Source organism: Chelonoidis abingdonii, chromosome 5, assembly GCF_003597395.2.
Source record: "Chelonoidis abingdonii isolate Lonesome George chromosome 5, CheloAbing_2.0, whole genome shotgun sequence".
Taxonomy (NCBI): domain Eukaryota; kingdom Metazoa; phylum Chordata; order Testudines; family Testudinidae; genus Chelonoidis; species Chelonoidis abingdonii.
The window spans coordinates 146,372,570-146,398,472 of NC_133773.1; the positions used below are offsets into that span (position 1 = coordinate 146,372,570).

Below are 25,903 nucleotides of genomic sequence, written 5' to 3' on the forward strand. Positions count from 1 at the left end.
TGTTCATATTTGTGCAGCGTCGCTTGCAGGAGGCTCAGCGAATACACCAGCCCCGCAGCAAAGCTCAGCTGCTCCCCTGGGGCACCCCGGAGGCCCGTGCGCTCAGCACAGTTTTCATTCAGATCGAACTTCTCCTGGGCCTGTTTGCTGATCAGTTCGGCCTGTTCCAGAAGAGATAGAGCAGTCTCAGTCCCGCGCTGCCCAGCATCCCTGTCACAGAGCTGCACTTGCTGGGACAGGCTCCCCTGGCATTTCACACACTCTGCCATGGGCCTGACCTGGGCAGGCACCAGCTCACACAGCTTCAGTCACAGTCACGGAGGCCATTTTATCCAACTCAAGGGGTTTTCTTGTGTTTCCATCAGCTTCACTCCCCTGCAGCCTGGCCAGCCAGAGACCTCTCAGCTCTGCTCCCATCTCTGAGGGGCCCCTGAGACACCAGGACTGCCACCCAGGGCCCCCCTTTTCGTCCCAGTGATGGGGTGTGCTCCCCACACTAGCCCTGCAGGAGCTGAATTAGGCCAGGTGGGCCCACTCAGCAGGTTAGGCTGCAAACAGGGGAATTTTAGGCTGGAGGCAACTGATCGGGGAGACGCTCACCTGCTGGAGACAGGCAGGGAGCAGAGGGGCTGCAGAGATGAGCTGCCTGAAGTTACTCCCTAGGAGGAGGGAGCTGAGAGGCCAGCAAGCCCAAGGAGTGGGGAGGGCCAGGAGATATGTAAGTGGCTCAGGAAAAGGCAGCAAGGACCCAGCAGGGAATGGCCCTTGGCTGCTGTGTGGAGGTCCCTGAGCCCCTGGGCTCCCCTGCCAGCCACTGTGGGAGTGGCACTGGGACCGTAGGAGAGCGGGATGCTCGAAGCCCTGCCCCCGGAAAGGGATGAGGATGCTGCTCCTGAGTGAGAGGAGCTGCAGCGGAGATACTGAGGACATGTACCTGCTGGAAGGGCTGTCAGCCTTGACCGAGAGAGCTAACCCCAGAACTGCCAGGAAGCGGTGCCATGGAACCGTGAGGAGAGCATCCCCCCACAGGCCCCCAGCCCCATCCTTCTGACAGGCGCCGTCCAGATGCGATGCCCTTCAGAGTCCAGCAGTGCCGCTCGGGTGGGCAAGAGGGGCTCACTGAAGCCCTGCCGGAGGAAGGGCCTAGCTCTGCCACACAGCGCTACCGGGGGGCAATTGAGCGGCCCTAAGCACCTCAGCTCATGGCACAGAAATAGGCCGAAGTGGGATGAAAACAAGCCGCTCCCTGCCCTAACCGTGTCAAAGGAAGAGGTGCTGGTGCAGGAGGGGCGAGGGGGCGTGTGCCCTTGGCTACCTTGCAGATGAGCCGGGGGATGAGCAGCAGCACCAGGATGCAGTCGTGGTCCCCTCCGTGGCGCAGGAAGCTGTCAGGCATGAAGGAGGTGAGGAGGGAGACGTGCTGGTTGGCCTGCTGCACCTCCATCTGGCGCAGCTCCATCTCTATGGCCTGAGGAGACAAAAGGAACATCAAACGGAGCCTGGAACCGCTCCCGCCCGCTCGCTGGCACTACACGGGGGCCCAGCCTGCCAGTCAGTCCAAGCCCCTTTCTACCCTCATCCCAGAGCCACATTCCCACCACTGCTGGAGGGAAGGAGCTTCCCTCTCACCGGTCCAGGCAGGCCCCGAAGGGCAGGGTCCCTCGCCCTGAGGAGGGCAAACGTCAGACACTTGTTACCGGCCTTCCAGCCAGCGCGAGTTCACATCAGATTCAGGACACGTTTGTGTCACAAAACCCCATTTTCAAGCGCTTGCTGCTGTGCAAAAACCGTTACAGTCTGGGCCCCCGTTTCTCAGAACAAAGGTTACGCCCCATTCCCGCCCCCACCCGGCAATGCCTGATCTCTCCAGCCGCACCACTCACCCTTCCAGCACCCCTGCCGAGTAGCTACTTGCTCCATTTTCACAGCCTGTGCCAGAGCGCGCAGGCGTTCTGCCCTGTCTGCCAGGGTCTGTGAGCCCACACGCTAGCCAGTGGGGAAGAGGAGTGTTTCTCAGCAGTTAAGCCGTTTTGCAGACTTTTGGGTGCTCTCACTCACTAGTGACACAGCCCTGGGGGAGGCCTCTGACACCCTCAGGATAACATGGCAGCCTTTGGAAGCGGCCCGAGCACAGGAAGCAATGCTGTCCGCTTGTGGGAATACACACACCTGGGTCCTACACACCGACACGCACAGCTGCTCACCGTACCTTCGCATGGGCCTTAGTCTCTGCAAATTTAATCTTGAAGTCGAACATCTCTGGTGGAGGCTGCTGTTGTCTCTCAACAGAAGCTTCTTGCTGGTTCATGAGCTCTCGGTTCACGTCCTGATTGCAGGAGGAGAAGGGAGGATTAGCAATACCATAGCACATGAAGGAGAAGAACTGCCATCCCCTCACCCCCGAACACCTCCGGGACCAGCCTCCCCGTGGTTTCGGGCGATAACAGGGCAGGCAAGGAGGAGGCAGGGGAGTTGACCATGTGGGTGCACTCAGCTGAGGCATCTCCCCAGCGCTGGGCCTAACACCATTCCCAAGGGGACACAGGGCAGACTGCTCCAGGCCCAGGAGAACAATCACTCAGGGCGGGGAGGGTAACTAGATCCGTCTCCCCACCTGCATTTCCATGATGGTCTCACTTGGCTGCTGCCAGCGCCCCCAGATCCCTTAGGGAATCCCATCCACCTGCTCACACCTGCAGCCCCTGGGACACAATGCAACGCCCATGCTCGGGAGTATGTTAGCTCACTGGTTCCAGAGCTCCCAGCCTGCGTTTCCTCACTGCGGAGCAGATGGATGGCCAGGAGGCAGCTGAAGCACAAGCAATCAGAGGAAGTTTCCCTCAGAGTAAACTAGTGGTCAGGTTGCTCTGGCTTAGCTGGATGTTCTCGGTAAATCCCATCTAAACCAGGAGCCCAACTCCCAGGGCACCAGCTGCTTGTTCCGGGTGCGTTTGCAGTGCCAGCAGCAGCCCCTGTAGGATTGGTCCCATCCCCTCTCTGCAGTGCTCTTGCCTGCCGAGGCCTCTGCCTCCTTGCTACTAAAGCCCTTCCCTGAAGCAGCTGCTGCTCCGATGGGTGCTGGGCAGTTCAGCCAGCCCCTCCCCGGGCCCCGCCAGGCCGCAGTGGCAGGTCGTGCTCAAGGACTTTACCTGCAGGTGTGCGGTCAGCTCCCTGTATTTCTTGATGGTCTGCTGGTAATCTGCCACCGTCTCCTGTGCAGCCTCCACGCGCTTCTCCGCATCGCGGACCCGCGCCGTTGCCATGTCCAGCTGCTCACGCAGCTCCAGCTCGGTCTCCCTGGCATTCTCCTGCAGCTCGTCATTCATCTCATTCATGGCTTCCTAGCAGGAAGAAGGGGAGGGGGCTGCCGCTCACAGCTCGGCCTGTCAGGCCACAGGAGCACAGGGCTTTCAGAGGAGGGAAGGGGCACAGCTTCGGGGTTGACCAGGAGATCAGCTGCGGCCATCGTGCCCAGCAGGAGCTTGGGAGATCAGCCAACCCCAGTGACTTCATTGAGCCTCGCCCACTGCCACACCCCGTCCTGTGGCCAGCCTGGCTGCAGACCATGCAGACAAAGGAACACACATGGGTTCTGTCTCATCCTCTCAGACCCATGGCAGAGAGCTCTGCCTGCTGGGCAGCTTACCAGGTCGCCGACGGTCTCACGCAGCTCCCGGACCTTCTCCTCCAAGTCCAGGTTTCTCTCTGTGAGAGTCTCCACCATCTCTTCAGCACCCAGCGCAGCATCCACCTAAGGACACAGGGCTCAAAAGCTTAGCCTGACCTGGCCTCCCACATTCCAACACTGCTGCATAAGAATGCATCATCCACCATCCTGGCTCAGGCCAATGGTTCATCGAACCCAGTGTCCTGTTTTCCCACAGCAGCCAGTGCCAGATGCTTCAGAGAGAGTGAACAGAACAGGGTAATTATCGAATGATCCATCCTCTCTCGACCATTCCCAGCTTCTGGCAGTCAGAGTTGTAGACACACCTGGAGCACTGGGCTGCATCCCTGACTAGCTTGGCTAATAGCCATGATGAGCCTGCCCTCCATTAACTTATCTACTTCTTTTTTTAACCCAGTTATACTTTTGGCCTTCACAGCATCCTCTGGCAAGGAGTTCCACAGGTTGACACTGTGTTGTGTGAAGTTTGTTGTAAACCTGCTGCCTATTAAATTCATTGGGTGACCCCTGGTTCTTGTGTTATGTGAAGGGGTAAATAACACCTCCCTATTCACATTCATAATTTTATAGACCTCTATCCTATCCCCTCCCTCAGTTGTCTCTTTTCTAAGCTGAACAGTCCCAGCCTTTCTAATTTCTCCTTGTATGGAAGCTGTTTCATACCCTTCAGCACTTTTGTTGCCCTTCTCTGTACTGTTTTTAATTCTAACATCTTTTTTGAGATGGGGCGACCAGAACTGCAGGCAGTATTTACGATGGGGGCGCCCCATGGCTTTATATTGTGGTCATAACAATATATTCTGCCTTATTAGCTGTGCCTTTCCTAATCACTCCTAACATTGTTCACTTTTTTGACTGCTGCCACACACTGAGTGGATGTTTTCAGAGAACTATCCAGTGACTCCAAGATCCCTCTCTTAGCAGTAACAGCTCATTTAGACCCCATCATGTTATAGGTATAGTTGGGATGATGTTTTCCAATGTGTGTCACTTTGCATTTATCAACATTGAATTTCATCTGCCATTTTGTTGCCCAGACACCTGTCCCTGTGGCCTGCACCTCTTCCCCCAGCTCCCATTGGCTGGGAAAAGTGAACCACGGCCACTGGGAGCTGCGGACGGTCAATGTAAAGAAACTGTCTCTCAGCCCACAACATATCACCCTGATGGGCTGCATGTGGCCTGTGGGCCATAGGTTGCCCACTGCTGCGCTACAGGAACACTCAATGTTCCAGCAGGGTGAGGAGATGGGAAGAGACACCCAGCTTCAATCCCCACAGCCGCTGTGGCCACAGAACCTGGAACATCATGACACTAATACCTAATGTACTTTTATGCAACCTCCAAAAAATCTGTCTTCTGCTGCTTTGCCAGCCCTGAGCCCAGCTTTCCATAGCTCTCTGCTCTGCACCGAAGCCCAGGACAAGTTATGGTCCTGTCATAACTAGATAGCTAGGGTAATGTTTATTTTACCTGTAAAGGGTTACAAAGGAACCAACACCTGACAAAGAGGACAATCAGGAACCAATTTTTTAAAAGCTAAGGAGGAAATTTGTGTTCTTCTTTGCCTCTGGTCTGTGTCTTTTGTCTGATCTCTCAGCTATGAGAAGCTTCTTTCTATCGTCTAATCTTCTGGTTTCCAACTTGTAAGTACAGGTAGAAAAACAATATAGGCTTTTATGTGTTTTGGGTGTATTTACATGTGTGTAACTTGCGCTGGAATGTTCAAATTGGATATCTTTTTGAATCAGACTGCTTATTCATATTTTCTTATAAGCAATAGCCCTGTATTGTCACTTGATGCAGAGTTTATATTCTTATGTCTTTTTTTCTTTTTATATAAAGTTTCTTTTAAGACCTTGTTTGAGTTTTCTCTCTGGTAGCGCTAAGGAACAAGGGGAGGGAATTCTCTTTGTGTTAGATCTACGGAGGATAAGCTCTGCAGCACCAGGGAATTGTTGGGAGGGGGAAAGTGAGATAGAATCATTTCTGTTTCCTTGTATTTGGGTTTGTCTCTTTGTGGAATATGAGGAGATATGCTTCTTCGGTATTGTGATGTAAAGAGATTGCATCAATACTCTCAGGTTAGCCAGAGAGAAAGTTTGGGTGGGAGAGGGAGGGGGAAGGGAAGTGAGTATTTCCCTGCCGGTAAGACTCAGAGCTTCTGGGTCTTGGGTCCCTCAGGGAAAGTTGGGGGACCAGAGCAGGCAGGCGCTGTAATTCCTGTCTGGTGGCAGCGAGATAAGATCCAAGCTGGTAATTAAGCTTGGAGGTTCATGCTAAGCACCCAGATTTTGGACGCTAAGGTCCAGATTTGGGAGAAAGGCTTATGATACAGATTTATCAGAGGCATAATGGGAGCTCACTCTCTTTCCATGGGAACAGGAGTCATCCTCTCTCTCCCTCTGCACGTTATCACGTGGTGTCAGTGATAATCACCGCTTTCCTACCAAGCCAGGATCACGCTAGAGCTTCCCTACAGTATCGCCTGCTTCTTCCGCAGCAGACAGTCAGTGCCTGCCGCTAGGAAGCCCGTAAAATGCAAAGGGGAGCACACAGCATTGTAGTCATCAAGGAACCTTCCCCGAGGGGCCCCACAACGTCACTAGAACCTCTGCATGGCTGTGACTCGCCCGTCCTCCTGACCAAGCCATCCTAAGACAAGCATGTTAGGTGGCACCGAATTCCAGAGGTAAGACGACATCAGTTAGACTCTCCTTTGGAAAGGCTTTTAAGACACCAGGTGCAAAGTGTCTCTTACATTTAAGGAAGCCAGCCTGCAGCCAAGCATGAACCACAGCCCAGAGTCCAGCACGGCTCGTGCTGGAGAAGGGCAGACTCTATAGCAGGATCCCCTGGGACTCCTTCACTGCCTCCTGGGATGCTCTAAGCGTGCGGTTTCTAAGCAAGAGCCCCACACCCAACAGTTCACAGGAGACACCAATTTGCCTGGCAGTGGTTCCCTGACCCTCTTTGAAGCCCCAAAGCACCCTGGGGTGGACTCACCTGTTCTTTCAACTCGTCAATGGTTCTCTCTGCCTGCTTCACCTCCTCCTGCAGCTTCTCCTTCTGCTGACGCAAGCTCTCCAGCTCTGAATTCTTCTTCTCCATGTGTTTCTGAAGCTTCACGTGCTCCTGCTTCTCTGATGCGGACAGATCCCGCATCCTGAAACGGAACAAACACACTCAGAGCAAACGGAAGGGGACCCAGGGACTGTGATCACAGCAGCCATTCCCTGCCCTTGCCATCACAGCCTTCCTCAGATGTCTGCACCCCTTCCGAGTCAGCTGGCTAGGACACCTGTCCTTTCACTAGCAGTGACCATCCCACAAAGGACAGCTTGTGGTCCCAGTGCTGAGATACGGGGGCAGCCATGCTGAATGCAAAGGGAACTCATTTACCGGGGGGGCTCATTGCTGCTCTGTGGTAAAGAGACAGCTTTGCAGCCATCAGTGCACATTCACTCAGAACAGAGACGTTTCAGCCCCTGCCCCTCATCACAGGAAGAGGGCAGATCAGACTCTCGGGCTGTGACCTGAAGAGGCTAGACAATGAAGACTATACCAGGTACATTGGTGGGACCGTGCAGGGGAGGCCCTCTCCTAGGACACTCGGAGGTTGTCCCTATTGGGGCTACAGAGAGATGCAACATCTGTTTCCCAATGCGAAGCAGTTCAGTAGACACCTGGCCAGGAGGTGTGCAGGACACTGCCAGCAGCCATCCCAATCTGGTCACCACAGCAAACACACGCACCGTATCAACCGGCTACTGTATTTAAGTAGCCTGCTTGTAGCCAAAGTCTCAGAAGAAAGCAGAGTGCCTGCTTTCTGCAGCATCTCACATTCTCTGCATGTATAACCTCAGCAGACCCCCAGTGACCTACCCCACTTCCTACTCCTCTGAGGTTTAACAGATGTGCCCGGAGTTAGAAAGGAGGTGAGGGGCATTTGGAGGTGTCTGTGAGGAGCTAGGGGGTTAATACCATGGCTCGAGAACAAGGTCCATGGGTCACTGCTTTGAGGCCAGTTTTGTTGCCAGGTGGCAGGATGTGGGAGCTTGCAGTGGGGATCTGCAGAGGTGATATCACAGAGGAGGAGATCTAATAGGAAGGAAGCGTTATACCTGACAAGAGCTTCCTTGAGCCTCGCGTTTTGCTCTTCTAGCTGTTTGACCTGGTAGCTGGATGCAGCCCCATCCGAGCCTGGAGAAAGGGAGAAGCAGAGAGACGTTACCCAGCATTTGCAGGAAAATCAGCTCTTATCCAGAGGCAGGTCTCTCAAAAGCAACTAAGATTTTAAACCTGGGAGTTGGGAGGACAATGCTCAGGGGATTAACCCACCAGCCTATCGCCTCCTCAGCAGAGCAGCTCTCAAATCTAGTGTATGTCACAAGCTGAGGTTAGTCGATTAAGGGCCAGGGACTCAAATTAAGAACCACTGCATGGTACGGCACAATCTGCAATCTCGGCTCAGGGGAGCTGCATGGCTAGAACTGCTGGTGCTGCAGGTCAGGCCCGGGGTGCCTAACGCAGAGCTCTAACGTACTCTAGATGATGCTTGTGGTCCCTTCTAACCCTATGGTTCTATGTACTTACCTGGCTGTAGCCAATGTGATCCCAGTCGCCGCTGCCCCCACATCCTCCTCCATCTGCCCCACCGAAGATCCCACATCCCCTTCGCTCTGTCCATCTCCACCATTCCCCACTTTGCAGCCCCCCTCAGTGCATCCATCCGTCCTCTCCTCAATCTACTGCTCCTCTGGCAGATGCAGGTTCTGTCTAGTGAGCAGAGTCCTGGGGCTCTCACGTGACCATTCCGCAGGCCCTCTGCCATGGAAATCGGCTCATGCTGTCGATACGCAATGGCTGCTCACTTCCTTGTCTGTGTATTTTTAAAGTCTGCCTTGGCTACAAAGCCCATTAGGGAATCAAAACAAGGATAAAATATGTGAGATTGTTCCGCGTTTTGGCTTCGATGTCCTGTCCATCGAGGTGCCGAGCAGCTGGTCTGAAATCAGCAAAATGAGCAGACCCTGTGCACTACAGCACAAACAGCTTGTCCCAGAGACGCTCCCAGGAGCCGGCATCCCCTGTCTGGACAAGGGGCAATGAGCGCTGCAATGGCCGGTTTAGCCATAGTGAGAGAGACCTGCATCCTGCCAGCCAGACTCTCACTCAAACTCAGAGGTGATGGGACATGGAGAGCTGCTGATTTGCTACTTCCTACTGACCCGTCTGTGAATAAGGGTCCTACCATTTCCTACCGCCCAGGGCTGCAAAGCCAGGTAATTGGACTGCATGCAAAGGGTTGAAAGCATTTAGCTGGATGTCTAAGGAGCTATCACAACAATCCCATATGGGCAAATCCTAACATCAGAACAGCCAGACTGGGTCAGACCAAAGGTCCATCTAGCGCAGTGTCCTGTCTGGCGACAATGGCCAGTGCCAGGTGCCCCAGAGGGAATGAACAGAACAGGGAATCATCAAATGATCCAGCCCCTGTCGCTCATTCTCTACTTCTGGCAGTGAGAGGTTTAGGGACACCCAGAACATGGGGTTGCCTCCCTGACCATCCTGGCTAATAGCCACTGATGGACCATCCTCCAGGAACTTATCTGGTTCTTTTGTGAACTATTATAGTCTTGTCCTTCACAACATCTCCTGGCAAAGAGTTCCACAGGTTGACTGTGTGTTGTGGGAAGAAATACTTCCTTTGGTTTGTGTTAAACCTGCTGCCTAGTCATTTCATTGGGTGACCCCTGCTTCTTGTGTTATGTGAAGGGGTAAATAACACTCCACACCAGTCATGATTTTATAGACCCTGAGCACATCCACCTTTAGTCGTCTCTTTTCTAAGCTGAACAGCACCAGTCTTTTTAATCTCTCCTCATATGGAAGTTGTTCCAGACCCCTCAGCATTTTTGTTGTCCTTTTCCATACTTTTTCCAGTTCCAATATACCTTTTGGAGATGGAGCCACCAGAACTGCATGCAGGATTTCACATGTGGGTGCACCAAGGATCTATACAGTGACATTGTGCTATTTTCTGTCTTATCATCTACACTTTGCCAAACATTCCTAACATTCTGTGCCGCTGCACATTCAGCAGATGTTTCCATAGGACCATCCACAAGGACTCTAAGATCCCTCTCTTAAGTGGTAACGGCTAATTTAAACCCCATCCTTTTCAATGGATAGTTGGGATTATGTTTTCCAATGTTTTTGCATTTATCGACATGGAATTTCATCTGCCATTTTGTTGCCAGTCCCCCTTTTGTAACTCCTTTCAGTCAACTCTGGACTTACAAGTATTGAGTCATTCTGCATCATCTGCAAACTTTGCCACCTGGTCACCCCTTTTTCCAGATCACTTATGAACATGCTGAATAACCTTGGTCCCGGTGCAGATCCTTGTGGAACCCCGCCATTCACCTCTTCCACTGTGAACACTGAGAATTTATTCCTATCTTTTGTTTCCTCTCTTTTAACCAGTTACTGATCCAGGAGAGAACCTTCCCCCTTGTCCCTGACTGCCTCCTTCGCTTAAGAGCCTTTGGTGAGGGACCCTGCCAAAGGCTTTTTGAAATTCCAGTACACTATATTCACTGGACCCCCCACCCCCCACCCCTTGTCCACATTTGCTGATCCCCTTCTAGTAGATTGGAGAGGCGGAAGTTCCCTTTACAAAAATCATGGTGACTTTTCCCCAACAAATCATGTTCATCTCTGCATCTGTTGATTCTCTTCATTATTAGAGTTTCAACCAATGTGCCTGGTACTGAAGTCAGGCTCCCCAGTCTGTAACTGCCAGGCCAGCCTCTGGAGCCTTTTAATTATTTACTTATTTGAAAGCTGTTGGGTGAATCCCATCTGGTCCTAGTGACTTATTACTGTTTATTTCATCAGTGGAATTAACTCCTGAATGGCACGGTTCCCACTGACTCCACCAGGTGTAGGAGATCTCAGTGGAGCTTGGTATTTATGCTGCACTCATCACAACAATGGGATCTCCCTCACATGTAGATTTACTCCCCAACCCAGATCTGCATTAAAACAGGAGACCCCTTCCCCAAGCCCATTTCACAATGGGTGGTCCCCACACCTCTCACCTTTCTCTTCTATCTCATGTTTCAGGATCTCCAGGTCCATTGTGAGATATTCCACCTTCTCTTTCAGGGAATCCACCTCCTGCTGCAGGGATTCGGCCCGCTCTTCTGCCATCTCCTTGTCCAGAGTTGCCATCTCGATAGCATCAGCCGTATCGGCCATTTCTTCCATGTAATGCTCCTTGGCTTCTAATGCATCTTTGGCTTCCTGCAGTCAGGCAGAAACAGGGTGAAGACACCTTGGGATGGAAGCCTGATGGAACAGGGGCGCTCCTCAGACTCAGTCTCTAGCCGGAACCATTACCCAGCTGTACGGCTCAGATAATCCTGGCTGTGACAGTGTTCTTGTAGTGGGACTGCATAGAGTCAAATCCCAGTTAGTAAATGCTTACCGGGTGTGCAGGGGGAAAGGCCACTGCCACAAAAACTGTCTTATTTCTGTTCTAACTCAGCACCTCTTCCCTACTCAGCCCAGAAATTGCACTTCCAACCCATCTTCCCTCTACCCAGGACCAGTAACACAGGGCTTGAGTGGCCAGGGATTCCTCCCACCCCCCTTGGAACAATAAGAGAATCAGTTCCAGTAGAATCCTAGAATCCTAGAATATCAGGGTTGGAAGGGACCTCAGGAGGCATCTAGTCCAACCCCCTGCTCAAAGCAGGACCAACCCCAACTAAATCATCCCAGCCAGGGCTTTGTCAAGTCTGACCTTAAAAACCTCTAAGGAAGGAGATTCTACCACCTCCCTAGGGAACCCATTCCAGTGCTTCACCACCCTCCTAGTGAAACAGTGTTTCCTAACATCTAACCTAGACCTCCCCCACTGCAACTTGAGACCATTGCTCCTTGTTCTGTCAGCTGCCACCACTGAGAACAGCCGAGCTCCATCCTCTTTGGAACCCCCTTTCCAGTCATGTCACCAGACGCATGCCTGGTCTACACTACAGAGTTAGGTCGAAGTAAATTGCCTTATGTGGACCTAACTCGAAGTATCTACACTGAACTGTCGCTCCCACTGATGTAAGTCACCACACTGACTTCAAAACCCAAGCGCTACACCTCACGGAGGTGAAGTCAATGTAGTTAGGTTGACACATTGTCAGTGTAGACGGTGTGCTACTTACATCGACTGTTGCTGCCTTTCAGAAACCATCCCCCAGTGCCCCACCCTGGCAGGTCAGTGGGTGCACAGGCTCCTGGGCAGGACTCATGCGGCTGACACAAGCAGCGTAGTATGATGTGTAAAACCGATTCAGTGACTGTGGTGGCTGAACATCCATGTAACTTAGGTTGACTTAATTTTGTAGTGTGGACTTGCCCTCGGATTTAACCTCTGCACGACGAATTTCTGACTGTGCTGGTAACCAGGATCAGAGGTACCGGCAGGTTACGAACAAAGGACACAGCTGTTTCATGTTCATTAAGGGAGGTTCCCCAGACCCTAACTGGGGATCACTAAAATCTAAGAAAGGTGTTAACCTGGTAAAAGGCAGGTGTGTTAAACACACAAGGATGATGGGCTGCTTTGTTTGTGTATTTTAAGAAGGTGGCAAGCCCCGGCACTGGCTCACGGGCTGCACTTTCAGTATGGACACACATCAAGCATATTTTACACCTTTCTTTGTAGTAACAGCGTTTAGCCGACTCCGTTAAAATGGAGCAGTGACCTCAGCTCATCCCGCCAACCAACCAGCCAGCTGCTGGTCCGTTCCTGGAGGGCAGCGCCAGCAGACAGTATGAAGCCGTTTGGCAACTGTACTAGGTTCTAAACTTCTCTTTTATGTAGACCCAGGGCCCGCCCCCACTCCACCCCTTCTCCCAAGGCCCCAACCCCCCCTTTCTCTCTGCCCCCCCAAACTCTCCCTGCCCACCAAAAGGCTGCGCAGATCAGCACCTCCCCCTCCCTTCCAGTCTCCTGCATGCCGCGAAACAGCTGTTTGTGGTGGGTGGGAGGGGGAGGTGCTGATCTGTGTGGTCTTTCAGCAGGCAGGAGACACTATGCGGAGGTGGGTGCTGAGCCCCTCCCCCATCATTTTTTCTCCATGGGTGCTCCAGCCCCAGAGCACCCACAGAGTCGGCGGCTATGGCTGGAAGCTGAAGAGAAACTCACTCACCAGGTACTACATGGAATCAAGGGAACAGAGCTCCAGGACCAAATACACTGGCTGTTAAACTTGTGATATACAAGGTGGGTGAGCTAATATATTTTACTGAACCAACTTCTGTGGTGAGGGAGACAAGCTTGGAAAACAGAAGTTGGTCCAATTGAAGATATTCCCTCACCCACCTGGTCTCTCTAATATCCTGGGACCCACACGACTAACAACGCTGCCAAAGGCGTGTGACAGCAAGGGGAGGGAGGCAGGTCTAGTCGTACTTTCAGGGTGAGCGTCTGACAGAAGCGGCACTGGAAGAAGAAAACCCTCATCCAGGAGCGCACTGAGTCCATGCATCCGAACATGGCCAAACAGGAAGCACAACATTAAAATGCGATCCCGTAACTGACGGCTGCAGCATCCTGGATCTGATCAGAGGCTCGTAATGTGTCTGACTGATTGCCGGACGGAGCCCAGGCCACAGCATCTCCTTCTCCTCCTCCTCCTTTAAGGAATCTGACTGATTAACTATAAACAAAATTTGCCCCCAGGACAGATGAAAGAAAAGGATTAGGGAAAAGTTGAGGACAGTGTGTGTGACTGGAGCCCGTTGCACTTTCCATGGTTAGAAGGAAGAGAAGGGGGAACCCCTGGGCCCCTCCAGGATGGGAGCGTGAGGGGAGAGGCCTAATGGCCACTGCTCTCCAGAAGATTCCCCCAGGGTCAAGGTGCTTTCATCATGAGCCACAAGTGGGAATCTGCAGACGCCCCTGGCAGAAGGGACACATTATCCAAAGCACTGCTTGGCTAAAGCTGGCCAGTGTGGCTCCATGACAAAACTCTTGCCTCAGATATGGGGAGAAAATAGGCCAAAATAAACCACAGGAAGATGCCATCAGGATAATGGGCCCAGACATATCTAGCGCCTTGTACAAATTAATTCAGCACTGAGTGTAGTTTACTTCCATTGGGCTTTTGCATTCTCAAGCCAGTACGTAAGCCAATGTTTGCTATGTTGTGGTCACAGGTTGCATTAGGGCCCACATCTCTCCAGAAGACAGGATTTGGGGGAGTTCACGTTTTTATGCTAGTGGATGTATCAAAAAAAAAAAGTAAGAACGGCCCAGTCTGATTTCCAACAATTAAATAGCCTTGAATGTACTGGCTCTCTTGACACAGCATTAACAAGAGCTGCACAACTCTGGTCCTGCCACATGCCGCCAGGAAGATGCTCACCTTTTTGGCCTCCTTTAGACGTTTCTGGAGGTCAACCTGTTGTTCCTGCATTTTGCTCTTCCACTCCTGCACTTGCTCCAACTGGATCTTGTATTTCTCCAGCTCTTTCAGCTTTGCTTTGTCTTCATTTCGCTTCATCTTCAGAGTCTCCAGCTTCTCCTCCAGGTCTCTGACTTGAGAACGCAGGTTCTCCTCCTCCTGCACAGCCAGGGGAAAATGGGAGGTTACTCTGAGAAACAGAGATGTCACGTAACAACGGATTTCCCCAAATACCTCCAATTTGCACAGGCAACAAAACCTTCTAAATCTGACCCAGTCCTCAGAATTCAGTCAACCCTTTTCCAATAGCAGCATCATTAAAGGCCTCTTGGAAGAAAAGTGAATGAAATTATTCCACTTCCAAAGCCTGTATAATGTTTTAATCTCACTGGGTTTCATTTCACCCACAGTACATGGTTAACACTTCGATGTGCTGAGAGACGGCCTGGCCGACAAACGTGCTGTGCACCTGCACTTCCAAGGGACTTCAGTGGGATTTCCGAGTGCTGAGCCTGTCTGAAAACCAATAATGTACAAAATTAACTCTTCTAATTCCTCTCTCCTGCCTGGTCAGAGTAATGACACCTGCAAGGAAAACGTGTCTCCACTAACAGGACTGGGGTTCTAACGTGACAAGCGATGTGATTTTAAACTATAGCCTGTGTAATGGCTAATGCTTCAAGGCTTATTTCAATGAAGTTTAACAACTCGCAGACACACACAAACTGTGCCCACTGTAAACTGGAGAGTTATTAGCTGATGCCAGTGGCTACTCTACTGAGCACCGAAGGCATCCTAACCGTTTCCCATCTCTCCTCCGTCAGTTGCGCCAATACAATGGGCGGTTACTATACCAAAGGTGGTTAAGCACGGCTAAGAGATTTTGTAGGCTGGATTCTGAAGGTTTTGGAATCATGGCTCTGGACACTTTCATCTCTAGAAGGAAAGGCTCAGTGCAGCATCCAGCACACGTATAATTCTTCACCCAGGTAAGGATGGAGCACGGCCCTGATCTCTCGGCAAGTGACAGTGCCATAATGGCATCTCCACTCTGACCCACAAACTAGCCATTGCGCCTGACTGCAATGCCTCTTCCAGGCTTTTCTAACCAGCGGGCTCTCCAGAGACAAGCAAGGTAGATCTTTCCCACTGAAAGATAACCCAGGTAACCGGCATCAACAGGATGTCATTCAGCTGTTACGACAAAGAGTCACTGCCTGAATTTGGGCTGTATCGGTTGGGTTTCAAAACCCAGTACAAAGACATCTTTACCTTTAACAGGTGTAGCCCACAGAGGGGTCTGGTGCCAGCAAGCAACACTGCATCTTGAGCTGAGCAAAGGCGGCTCAAAGATGGAGCCGCGTATGCTGGGACCTGAAGTGTCTCCTCCACACCAAAGTTGAAGGTGGCTGCAATCTACTCCAGTGCATGAGAATTAGGCACAGTCCCCAGGTTCCTGGCAAGCTTCTAATGCAGCCCTCTTGGGTCTCACCCCCTTGAGGTGAAACATCTCTTCCTGAAGCCCTTCATGCTCCAAGGGGACTTTGACTCTCCCTAAAACGTGTGTAAGGCTAACACGTTGTTCCCCGAAAACCTATCTGCCTGGTCACTGGAGAGCTGCCTGCACAGGAAGGAGGCAGCACAAAGCTTGTAAGGTATTATGCAGCCACGCATGAGCTTTTCCTGATGGGAGAATCATAGATCCAAGTGGAACTCCCAGCGCCTGGGTGACTGAGCAGACAAAGCCGTTCTCCCCCTGCACAAACGTTCAGTGAGCAGGCAGTCACCTGCCCTGCGTGAACAAATGGCGTGCTGCTCAGCATCCCGACGGCAGAAAATCCCTTCGGGTGTTTCGGAAGAGTCTTTGCTTGACTACAAATCATGCAGCTACAACGCTGGCACTCACTCTTGATTTAACCTGGGGTCCCCCCATCCATCTGAAGTGTAGTCCCTTTTTCTTAAAAATAGCTGCAACTAGTTTGGGGTCCTACACCTGCTCCCAAGCACCCCACCAACACCTAGTCATTTTTACAATCACATTTTCCTAATTTCTCCCCCTGCTGCTGTGTGAAAAACCCACACAAACAACAGCACAAACTGACTTGACTCTACAGAGCGAACAGTGAAACTGATGAGGCTCTAAGTGTTGTAGAATACGAGAGGTTTTTCTTCTGTGTTCTCAGCTGATTTAAGCATCAGTGACTGCGCTAACAAGTGAACCGGTTTCAGGCACAGGTCTAACTGAAGATGAACCCGGGACGAAATGAGAGGCTGGAATGCCTTTTCCCTCCACTAAGTGGTGCTTTTTCCAGCTCAGGACTTCACACAAAACCTCAAATGCTTTTTCACACTTTGCCCTCCTGGCCTAAATCTTTCATAAGCTCGAAATTCAGCTAATTAAGAAGGTACAGGAGGGAAGTAATGAAAAACTATTTTTAAAGAACAAAATTGGCCTAGATAGTAATTATCAGCCATCAAACACCCATTAAATCACCCAGCCCACCTCCAAGGCCAGGGCAGGTTGTTCCCCACAGGATATTCCCTAGCAGTTTGCCCTGTCCCAGAGAGTGGGGCTTCTCCACCTTCCCTGGGGGAGAATATTCCTCAGCCCAGCACCCTCTCAAGGTCAGGAGATCAGTCCTGATATTCAGGCAAAACAAAACAAAAACAAAAAAACACTCTTTTGATTTTCTCCACCCAAGAGACCTAGAATTTAAGCCATGAGACAGAGTCGAGAGCCAGAGGTCTAGTCCCAGCTCCATTTTGTGTGACCTTGATCTCTGTGCCTCAGTTTCCTCATCTCTAAAATGAGATGCCGCCATATTCCAGTCTCAAAAGGATGCTGGAAGGGTTAATGGTTTTGGTCCCCCCGCTACAGAAGGGACGTGGACAAACTGGAGAGTCCAGCAGAGTGCAATGAAAATTATTAGGGGGCTGGGGCACATGACTTACGAGGAGAGGCTGAGGGAACTGGGGTTATTTAGTCTGCAGAAGAGAAGAGTGAGGGAGGTTCCAAAGAGATGGATCTGGACTGTTCTCAGCGGTGGCAGATGACAGAACAAGGAGCAATGGTCTCAAGTTGCAGTGGGGGAGGTTTAGGTTGGGATATTAGGAAACACTATTTCACAAGGAGGGTGGAGAAGCACTGGAATGGGTTACCTAGGGAGGTGGTGGAATCTCCTTCCTTAGAGGTTTTTAAGGTCAGGCTTGACAAAGCCCTGACTGGGATGATTTAATTGGGGACTGGTCCTGCTTTGAGCAGGGGGTTGGACTAGATGCCTCCTGAGGTCCCTTCCAACCCTGATCTTCTAGGTTTCTATGAATGTCTGTAGAGTGCTGAGCTAAGCAGTGACACACTCACCACCCTGAATTCCTTTCCAGCCTTGGGGTTTCACCCCACGTCTGCCCTTGCTCTACTCTTGGTCATGCTACAGAGACTCATCTCAGAAGACAATCCACTCAAACTCCCGGATTGTTTTTGCAGCTCTTCTCTGTGTCGCTTTCAGTCTGTGGCAGTGTGGTGCCCAGAACTGACTGGGATTTTCCAGGTGCAGTCACACGAGAGAGCTCCCTGGCCCTTTTTGTCGGAGCATGGATTAGGGTGGGCTGAGAAACGGTTCCCTCGCCATTCCCCCCTGCCTGTTCTCTTGCCTCCTTGCTTTTGAGCACTCCCCTCCCCCTTTAGCTGCCCCTCTGCCCCCCACTCGGGTAGAGCAATCAGACAGCCACGCACTGTTTTACCTTGGTGGGGGAAGGAGCTGAAGGAGGTGCCACCGGAGAGGTCAGGGAAGGAGTTGGAATGATCGGCGCAGCCAGAGGTGTCTGGGCAGGTGTGCTGGGCTCACTGCTACTCATCTCACCCGCTGAGGCGGAAGCTGAGCCGGAGGGCCCAGCTGTACCGCTGGATGCTGCAGAGTTGGGAGTCCGGGTAGGCTGCAAAACAACATCGTCAAGGGGGAAGAGAGTCAGAACAGGGATCTGCCATCACTCACCTCTGTCTCCACCTTTCAGTTGGGCCTCACTTTGAACTTTGCCTCCATGTTATTCTTAAAACAAGCCCTTCCTGGGACAGAGCACCATTACCAATTCATCTGGCTGAGGGCCTGGGACTCCCAGGGCTGGTTCCAACACAGACGAAACCAGGGAGTGAAACCCTATAGGCTGCAATTACTGCAGAACCTAAGGACATGCTGATGATCCTAGAACACGCAGGCACTGTGCGATATTCTACTTACCTGCAAGGGCCTGTGCTGGGTGTGAGCACAGTCCCCACTAAGCGTACCCGGTACCTTCAGAAAACGGCTTCTGGCAGGGCTGAGGGCAAGAAACATTATGCTTCACCAGTTTAGAGGGCAGTAACAGTGGGCAAGGGAATTGTAAAAATAGGCCGGTGCTAGCCCAGCAGATCCACGCCAGCCCTTGAGTCCTATCTGCTGATAGGAAGGGACAATGCTTTGGTTTTCGGTATCCTTTATTCTGAGAACCCTGCAGAGCTACCACTGCTCCGGATGAGGGAGCTGGAGCTGGGGTCCTGTGTTCAGGTCTGGTGCCTACAAGGCAAGAGGGATGCTGATCAATTGGAGTGACTGAAGGGCTGGAAAACCTGCCCTGCAGGGACGCTCTGAGAGCTCAGTCTATTTAGCTGAACAAAGAAGTTGAAGGGTAATTGGATCCCAGGAGGAATAATGGGTGCAGAGGAAGGTCTAACACAATCAAATGGCTGGAAGTCAAAGCTAGAGAAACGAGCTGTGCGGGAGGTCAGGCTAGATGACCACAATGGTTCCTGCTGCCTTGGAATCTCTGACTTTTAGGGGACTGGAGGGGGCGGATCCCAGGAGTGACAACAAATGATGCAGCAGTGCGGAGTTTGCTAACGCCCAACAAAGGGTGCCTGGAGAAATAAGGGAGGTGCACTTATAGAGGAGGTGGCAGTAGAAGAGAAAGCCTGACACGTGTGACAAACAGACCAGCCTTTGGACCTGCAAAACTAGGTCCAATCCCCCGGCCTGGGTCCAGCCAAACATAGCTTTGGACGGAGACTCTCCTACATACCCAAATGATGGATACCCCTAAGTCTGCAAACGTCAAGCCAGAGTGCCCCGAAGGCCTCCAGAGCCGGCCACTCATAAATGGCATTTGCGAATTTGCATTTTCTGAACATTTTTAATGTATTATTCAGAATTTAGCAAACAGCTGGTACTGGGTACTTGGAGAGTTTCAATTTTAAAGTCTGAATTGTTTTAATTTCCCATTTCAATCTTGTTTCTTCAGCATACCTGTGCAGATTTCACTCCTGCTTCTTGGGAGAGTTCAGTCATCTCTCTTGTATACTGTTCTTTTTCTCTAACTTCAGGACACAACATGGAAATCGGTAGTTCTTAAATTCTGACTTCATCTAGAAGGGGCAGGGTTCCCTAGGAAGAGCCGTGCCCGGTAATAAAGCAAGCCTACGATGCACCATCACAGGCACGGTAACAACGGACACCACACTGTGGAACGGTGCCTATGCAGCTGTTCTTTGGACGGGTCGGGGCTCCCAGCAGCGTGGCGTAAGAGGGCTGAAGTACAGGTGAGGACACAAAGGGAATCTGGGGTCTACAAAAAAAGCAGCAAACTTCTCAGAAAATGCTGACTATAGCTTACCTTCAACTCCTCTTTGACATGCGTTTCTAACGGACCCGTCACTGGGGCATCCAGGTGTGTTAGAGTCAGTCAGGTAATTTACTGAGCTTTAGCTTCATTGGCATTGGCTCTTCGGCACACACGCCGTATTTATCAAGTCTCAGGGCTGGTAAATACTGAAAGCGTACCTTGGCAAAGCCAGTTCTCAGGGGTGTGACTAACCTGAGTACACTACACTAGGTCAACGGAAGGATTCTTCCGTTGACCCAGCTATCGCCTCTTGGGGCGGCTGATTAGCTACAGCCATGGCAGAACCCCTCCAGGGTTGCAGCAAGCGTCTACACTGCAGCACTATGGCTTTGTCACTGTAGCATTTTAAGTGTAGACATGGCCTAAGTCCCAGCTCAACTATACGTTAGCTAGGGTACAGCCACCCCATCCCTCCAGATCAGCATGTGCACAGGCACTCGAGAGCCATTTATGGCAATGAACCAATGCTGCCTGATCCTGCCTGAGCAGCAGTTGTTCAAACAGGACACTGAAATCAGGCCCCAGCAGGCGCCACACTGCAGAATCTCCAGAGTGTGAGGTCTGGGCACATGATGCAGAAGTCTGGCCTAACCAATTAACTGATGGAGGTACAGCGCCCTGTGGAGAAGCAGGCTGCTCCATGTTTCCTTCTGAAACTGGGAGCATCCAGCCTTGGTCCTGGGAAGAGACCTTGTGGCACCAGCCTTTGCCAGGCACATCCCACCTCTGAGAAGCAGACTACTCTGCACAAGCAAATCTCTTTGCTGAAAGGAATTTTCATGGCACTTTGCAGATAAAACCGTGTAGCCAGATCAAGTTGTCAGTGTCCACGGGATCAGGGCAGTGTCACCAGTGGACAAACCCAGGCAAATCTTCAGGGAGTAACACTGCTGAAGGGCTAGAAGTGTTTGGGGTGCTTGAAGGCCACCAGCTGCAGCTTGGAGCCTGGACCTCTCTAGATGGGTAGGGCCAGGGGGAGAAGTTGGACCCAGAGCTTGTTGAGACTGGTAACACCTCTCTACGGGAGGGTAGGACACCAGGTGTTCTGAGAGCAGCATTGCAAGGCCCCTATTCAAAACACCACTGGAAACTAACAACCTGCTAGCTACCAAATGATCCTGAAGCTCCCATTTTGGGAACCTTTCATGGTGAAGCAGCTCTGGCATTGCCTAGAGCCCTCTGACTTCAGACCTGGGGCTGGGGAAAATTGCATTAGGGGCACCAGCCCGTGGACTCTTTCTAGCCAAGGCTGAGGATATGGTGTTCAGGCTGAGTTAGAATATTTACCATTGACCACAAGGGGCTGTGGATACATCTAAGGCCTGTCAGTTAGCTGGAATTGCCTAAGGACAGAGAATCCCACTGGTAAGTGTGGGCAACAGCCTTGACACTGACAAACACTTGTCTGGGGCCCCGTAGGATTTAACTCAGTCTCCCCTGTTGATCACAGTATACGAGGGGACACTAGGAGGGGTAGTAAGGAGACATGGGGGAGATGCCTTCAGTATAACACAATACTCAGCTCTCCGCAGGGAGTGTCTGCTAGCGGCCTTGCCCTGGAGGAGCTAGCCAGCGGAGATAACACTGGCAAGGCTGGGGAAGGAGCTGGCAGAACTGGCTAGTATTGGATCAGCATCTGCTGTTGGCCACTATAGTTTGTAACCTGGGCTTCAGTTAGATCCCAGGTGCTACTGGATGTGGAAGCAGCAGACATCACCAAGGAGTCATGTTATTATCTGGGTGGAGTGGGGTGACTAATGGCCGCGTCGGTCAGATGCAAGCCTACTACCCTTACCCATGCCTTGGTTTCCTTGAGATCAGACCAGCATAAAGTGTTCTACACAGGGCTACATCTTAACATCACTCAAACTGAAGCGGATGCAGAATGCAGAAATCCATTTGCGCAGTCGCTCTCTCGCTGGGAGCACCCTGAGAACTGCACTGGCTTCCGGGTGGAATTCAAAGTGGTGGCTCAAACTTCACACCCTAAATGTTCTGTCCCATAATTACCCCAAGCAGCCAACCCTCCCCCCCTTGTGCCACATGACCAGAGCAGCAATCAGGCAGGAGCCCTCTTGCTGTAAGCGAGAGTTTGCTACTGGCAGGATACAAAGGCTGCGGGACTCCAACTGGCCTCGCTTCTTGATCCCCTAGGACAGGTACCTTAACTCTGGTGCTAGCAGCAGTCTGTTATCGGCTGGATTGTCAACTCCTGAAGGCAGGAAGTGTGTACACATATTTGTGCCACACCTAGGTTGGTGGGACCCCAGGCCACACTGGGGTTTCTGGATGCAACTGCAGTATGAACACATACTTCCATGGGGTAAGGACTGAAGATTTCCAGTACTGTCAGAGCACTGAGTGGGAGCCCATCGGTGGAACAACATCTTTTTATAAACTGAATGAACGAATAAATGCATCTTCCCTGCCTGGAGTTACTCACGGAACCCAGTGAAATCAAAGACATGATCAGAGCCCACCACCTCATGAAACAGAATGCACCCGTTTAGAGAGACGAGGTGGAGGAGGTAACATTTTACTGACCAATGTCTGTTGGTGAAAGAGACAAGCTTTTGAGCTACACAGAGTTCTTCTTAGGTCGGCTGAAGAGCTCTGTGTAGCATAAAAGCTCGACTCTTTCACCAACACAAGTGGGTCCAATAAAAGGCACCACCTCACCCACCTCGTCTCTCTCTCATATCTTGGGACCAACGTGGCTCCAACAACACTGCAAACCAAGCACGTGTTTGCCATTTACAAATCATCATGTAGCCACAGGCGTTTGGAGAATCTGTGTCCAAGCTGTAGTCTCCCACAACTCTGCTTCTCCTCTGCACTGCTAGCAGCAGATTTTGTTACACACAGCAGGCTCTCTCCACAGCTTTACAAAATCCTGGATGACTTTGTCATTGTCTCCTTACAAGACACTACTCAGAACTCCCTCCCCCACAAACAACCTCAAGCCTCCTGCAGCAAAGTACTCCATAAGGTAAGGAACAGCAATCAGTGACAGCCAAGGTATAACTTTACCACAGGGATGCCTGGAGGGGAGCTTCGGCCATAAAGTGGAAATCGGATCACCAAGGCATTTTTATGCTCTAATTCATTAAATTAGTCCTGGGTAACAGCAGAGAGTAACAGCCTTAATCAGGGCTGGCTCCAGGCACCAGCCCAGCAAGCAGGTGCTTGGGGCGGCCAAAGGGAAGGGGCGACACGTCGGGCTCTTTGGCGGTGGGTCCCTCAGTCTCTCTCGGAGGGAAGGACCTGCCGTCAAATTGTAACCGAAGAAGAAAGCAGCGCAGTGGAGCTGCTGCCAATCACGGCTTTTTTTTTTTCTGCCGCTTGGGGCGGCAAAAACTCTGGAGCCGGCCCTGGCCTTGATGACAATTTCACCCTTGTAGATTCACTCCAGGGAAGCATCTCTATCTGTAGAGCTTTCCTAGGTTTCACAAAAGGACAGGAAAAGGGCCACAGGAAATAGACACTGGAGTTTAGCCCTCCAGTAATGATCAATGCCCACTGACCACAGCTATTGGTTCTCACCTTGGGCCGCCTGGTGGTGGTCTGGAGGGCAACAGGAGTAGAAGGCAGAGTAGGAGAAACATTCATACACGGAAAGACAGGAACAGAGATACAGAGACAGCAGCAGCAGCAGCAGATGCAGCAAAGAACGAGGTAAAGGAAACAAAAAGACATTACCACAGTTAGTGTGCATAGCATCAGGTCTACATGCTCATTCCCCCATGCTCCCACGACAGTCCCAGGTGGAACAGACCCCTGATGTGGCTCACCGCACACCCAGGCTAGAAAAATCTTTCAATCATTTGCACTGAAGACACCAAAGTTCTACCATGGCCATCCCTATCTTTAACATGCAGATGCAGGACCACAAAGATCTTCCCAGCAGGAAGTCTTCCATCCTGACCACTTGGACAATGTTGAGACCTGCATGTTGAGACCTGCTGTCCTTGCAGCTGCCCTCAGGGCATCCACAACCTGATCCATCTAGTGGACTCCTGGAAAGATCTCAGAAAGGCAAAGTTTGGACTCCCTTGGCTTAGCCAGAGAAACACCCTGCTGAGTTGTTGTACTGCCCAGGGCTCTCAAGGCTTCTGCTGGCAGGATCCTGGATTTCACGCACACACCCCCTTTTCCAAAGGAGGTTACTGAAGCTCAAGTGTCACTAACTGCCCAAAGAGAAGTAAGAGCAAAAGGATTCAAACTCCTTCAGTTACACCACCACAGGCTTTGCATTTTGTGACACTTCACTTCAAACATGGAGGCATTTTCAAGGCAGCACTGCCATTTCCCCCTCGGCTCTGAAGAATAAAATGTGTCAAGTTATCAGGTAGGCCCATTCAGCCTAACGCACCTGTCCTCTGTATCAAGGACGCTGATACAAGATTATGACAACCAATCTGGCAACCCCTCACCTAAGAATTTTTCACACTACGCGCCTCCTTGCTGTGTAGTTGCAACCCACAGATTGTCCCATTGTGTGGTGCCTTGTCAACAAAGATTTACTAGAAATCGAGACACCAGGCAGAAGTGAACTTGGAGCAGCTATCTTCAGCCAGTGGGTAGCAGGGACAGCATGAAGGGATATACTCCCTGTCCGTGTCACTCCCATTACTGGGAGCGAATCAGACAGGAAAAGAGATACACTTACAGGTGGAGCTTCTGTTCTGTCACACTTAATGGCCTACAGAGTATCACCGGGGCACATTCAAGCCCATTACATTCTGCTTTCCTTTACCATTGAAAGGTAAAACGATGGACTAGAAAGTCTGAAGGTCGGCAGGACCAGAGCAGGTCAAAAGAAACCAGCCCTCATGCTCTTCTCCCATTGGGTGACACTAGGAATGAGGCCTTTAATTACACGACTGGCAACTATCCGGCTGCTACAACCACAGATGCACTGGCCAATGCAAGGCCCTGTAAAACAGCTGGCCTGTATGTGAGAGACAGGAAGACAAAGCTTCAGAGTTTAAGCGAGGCAGTGGTCCACGTCTTTACCTGAGGGGGATGGTCTCATTTGCACATAAGACTTTGGTAAACCAGGTAACACATAGCTTCTAGTAATCCCTCTCTTTCTTTTTAATATCAGAATTGCACAGAATAGTCTAAGGGACACACAGTAAAATGCAAATCCCTTCGAATACCTGACATCTGTCACATCCTTTGGGGATAAATCCTACTTCGCTCACAATTCCAGAAGAAAACTTCCCAGAGGGTCTAACTCTGGGTAGCTGCTACGTTTAACATAGAAGTGAAAGATTTACATCCTCCAGAGTTTTCTTACTTTGCAAAACATTCATCAGGAAAGTGTTCCCACCAAGCAGTAGAAGCTAAAAAAACCAGGGATTAATTTCATGTTGAGGACTGGCAGTGTAAGGTCTTCCAGAGTGCTTTGGAAAAGCTGAGTCCCTCAAAACATCCACAAGAAAACCCATTCTGTGGAATGAATCTTTGACAACCTGATGTAACTATCTGTTAACTCTGGCCCTCCTCAGGGGGGGAAGACTGTAGAAAAGCTTCCATAAAGCAGGCCTGCTCTGAGAAACCCTCTCTTCTCAGGGATTTAGCAACCTAGGCATGTTCTGGTGTTTCACTCCTTGCCAAGCACTGGACTGCCACTACAGCATGTTAAAGAGGAACTCAACCAAGTCTCTATTGTCAGAGAAATGTTGCTTCAAACATGGCTCCTGCTGTCCTATTATGGAATGGTTCGCACCAGAAAAGTCAGAGCCAACAATAGAAATGCTAGCTGAATGGGCCTCTTGGCTTACAAGAAGCAGATATGAGGAGTTCTTGGTACTCCTCATTGACAAAAATTAGAAGCCACGGGCTGGAATATTTTAAACTGACAACCAACTTTGCACATTCAAGAACTATGTTAGTACTGCCTGTTCCAACAGATGGATTTATACTAACGATAAGTATCCCCGAGGGTGTTAATGAAGTCCCCTGAAAGATACACCAGTATCTCAGATAACCAACCTTGAAATGGTCACTTCTGGGGCATGAAGGAAGTTGAGGGCATCTTTCCTAGATTAAACCATACAGAATCCTAACAAAACCTGCC

At 51.0% G+C, this 25,903-nt stretch overlaps 1 protein-coding gene across 1 annotated transcript in view; it reads right to left on the reverse strand.

Annotated features, from left to right (window-relative positions):
- Positions 1 to 25,903, reverse strand: part of DCTN1 (dynactin subunit 1) — a 108,531-nt gene that overhangs the window by 15,013 nt on the left and 67,615 nt on the right. Inside the window, 11 exon segments of the mRNA XM_032787962.2 lie at positions 1 to 161; positions 1,316 to 1,468; positions 2,210 to 2,326; positions 3,150 to 3,341; positions 3,647 to 3,751; positions 6,695 to 6,854; positions 7,813 to 7,891; positions 10,798 to 11,002; positions 14,128 to 14,325; positions 17,908 to 18,099; positions 23,362 to 23,382. Of these exon segments, the coding sequence (XP_032643853.2) occupies positions 1 to 161; positions 1,316 to 1,468; positions 2,210 to 2,326; positions 3,150 to 3,341; positions 3,647 to 3,751; positions 6,695 to 6,854; positions 7,813 to 7,891; positions 10,798 to 11,002; positions 14,128 to 14,325; positions 17,908 to 18,099; positions 23,362 to 23,382 (1,583 nt within the window).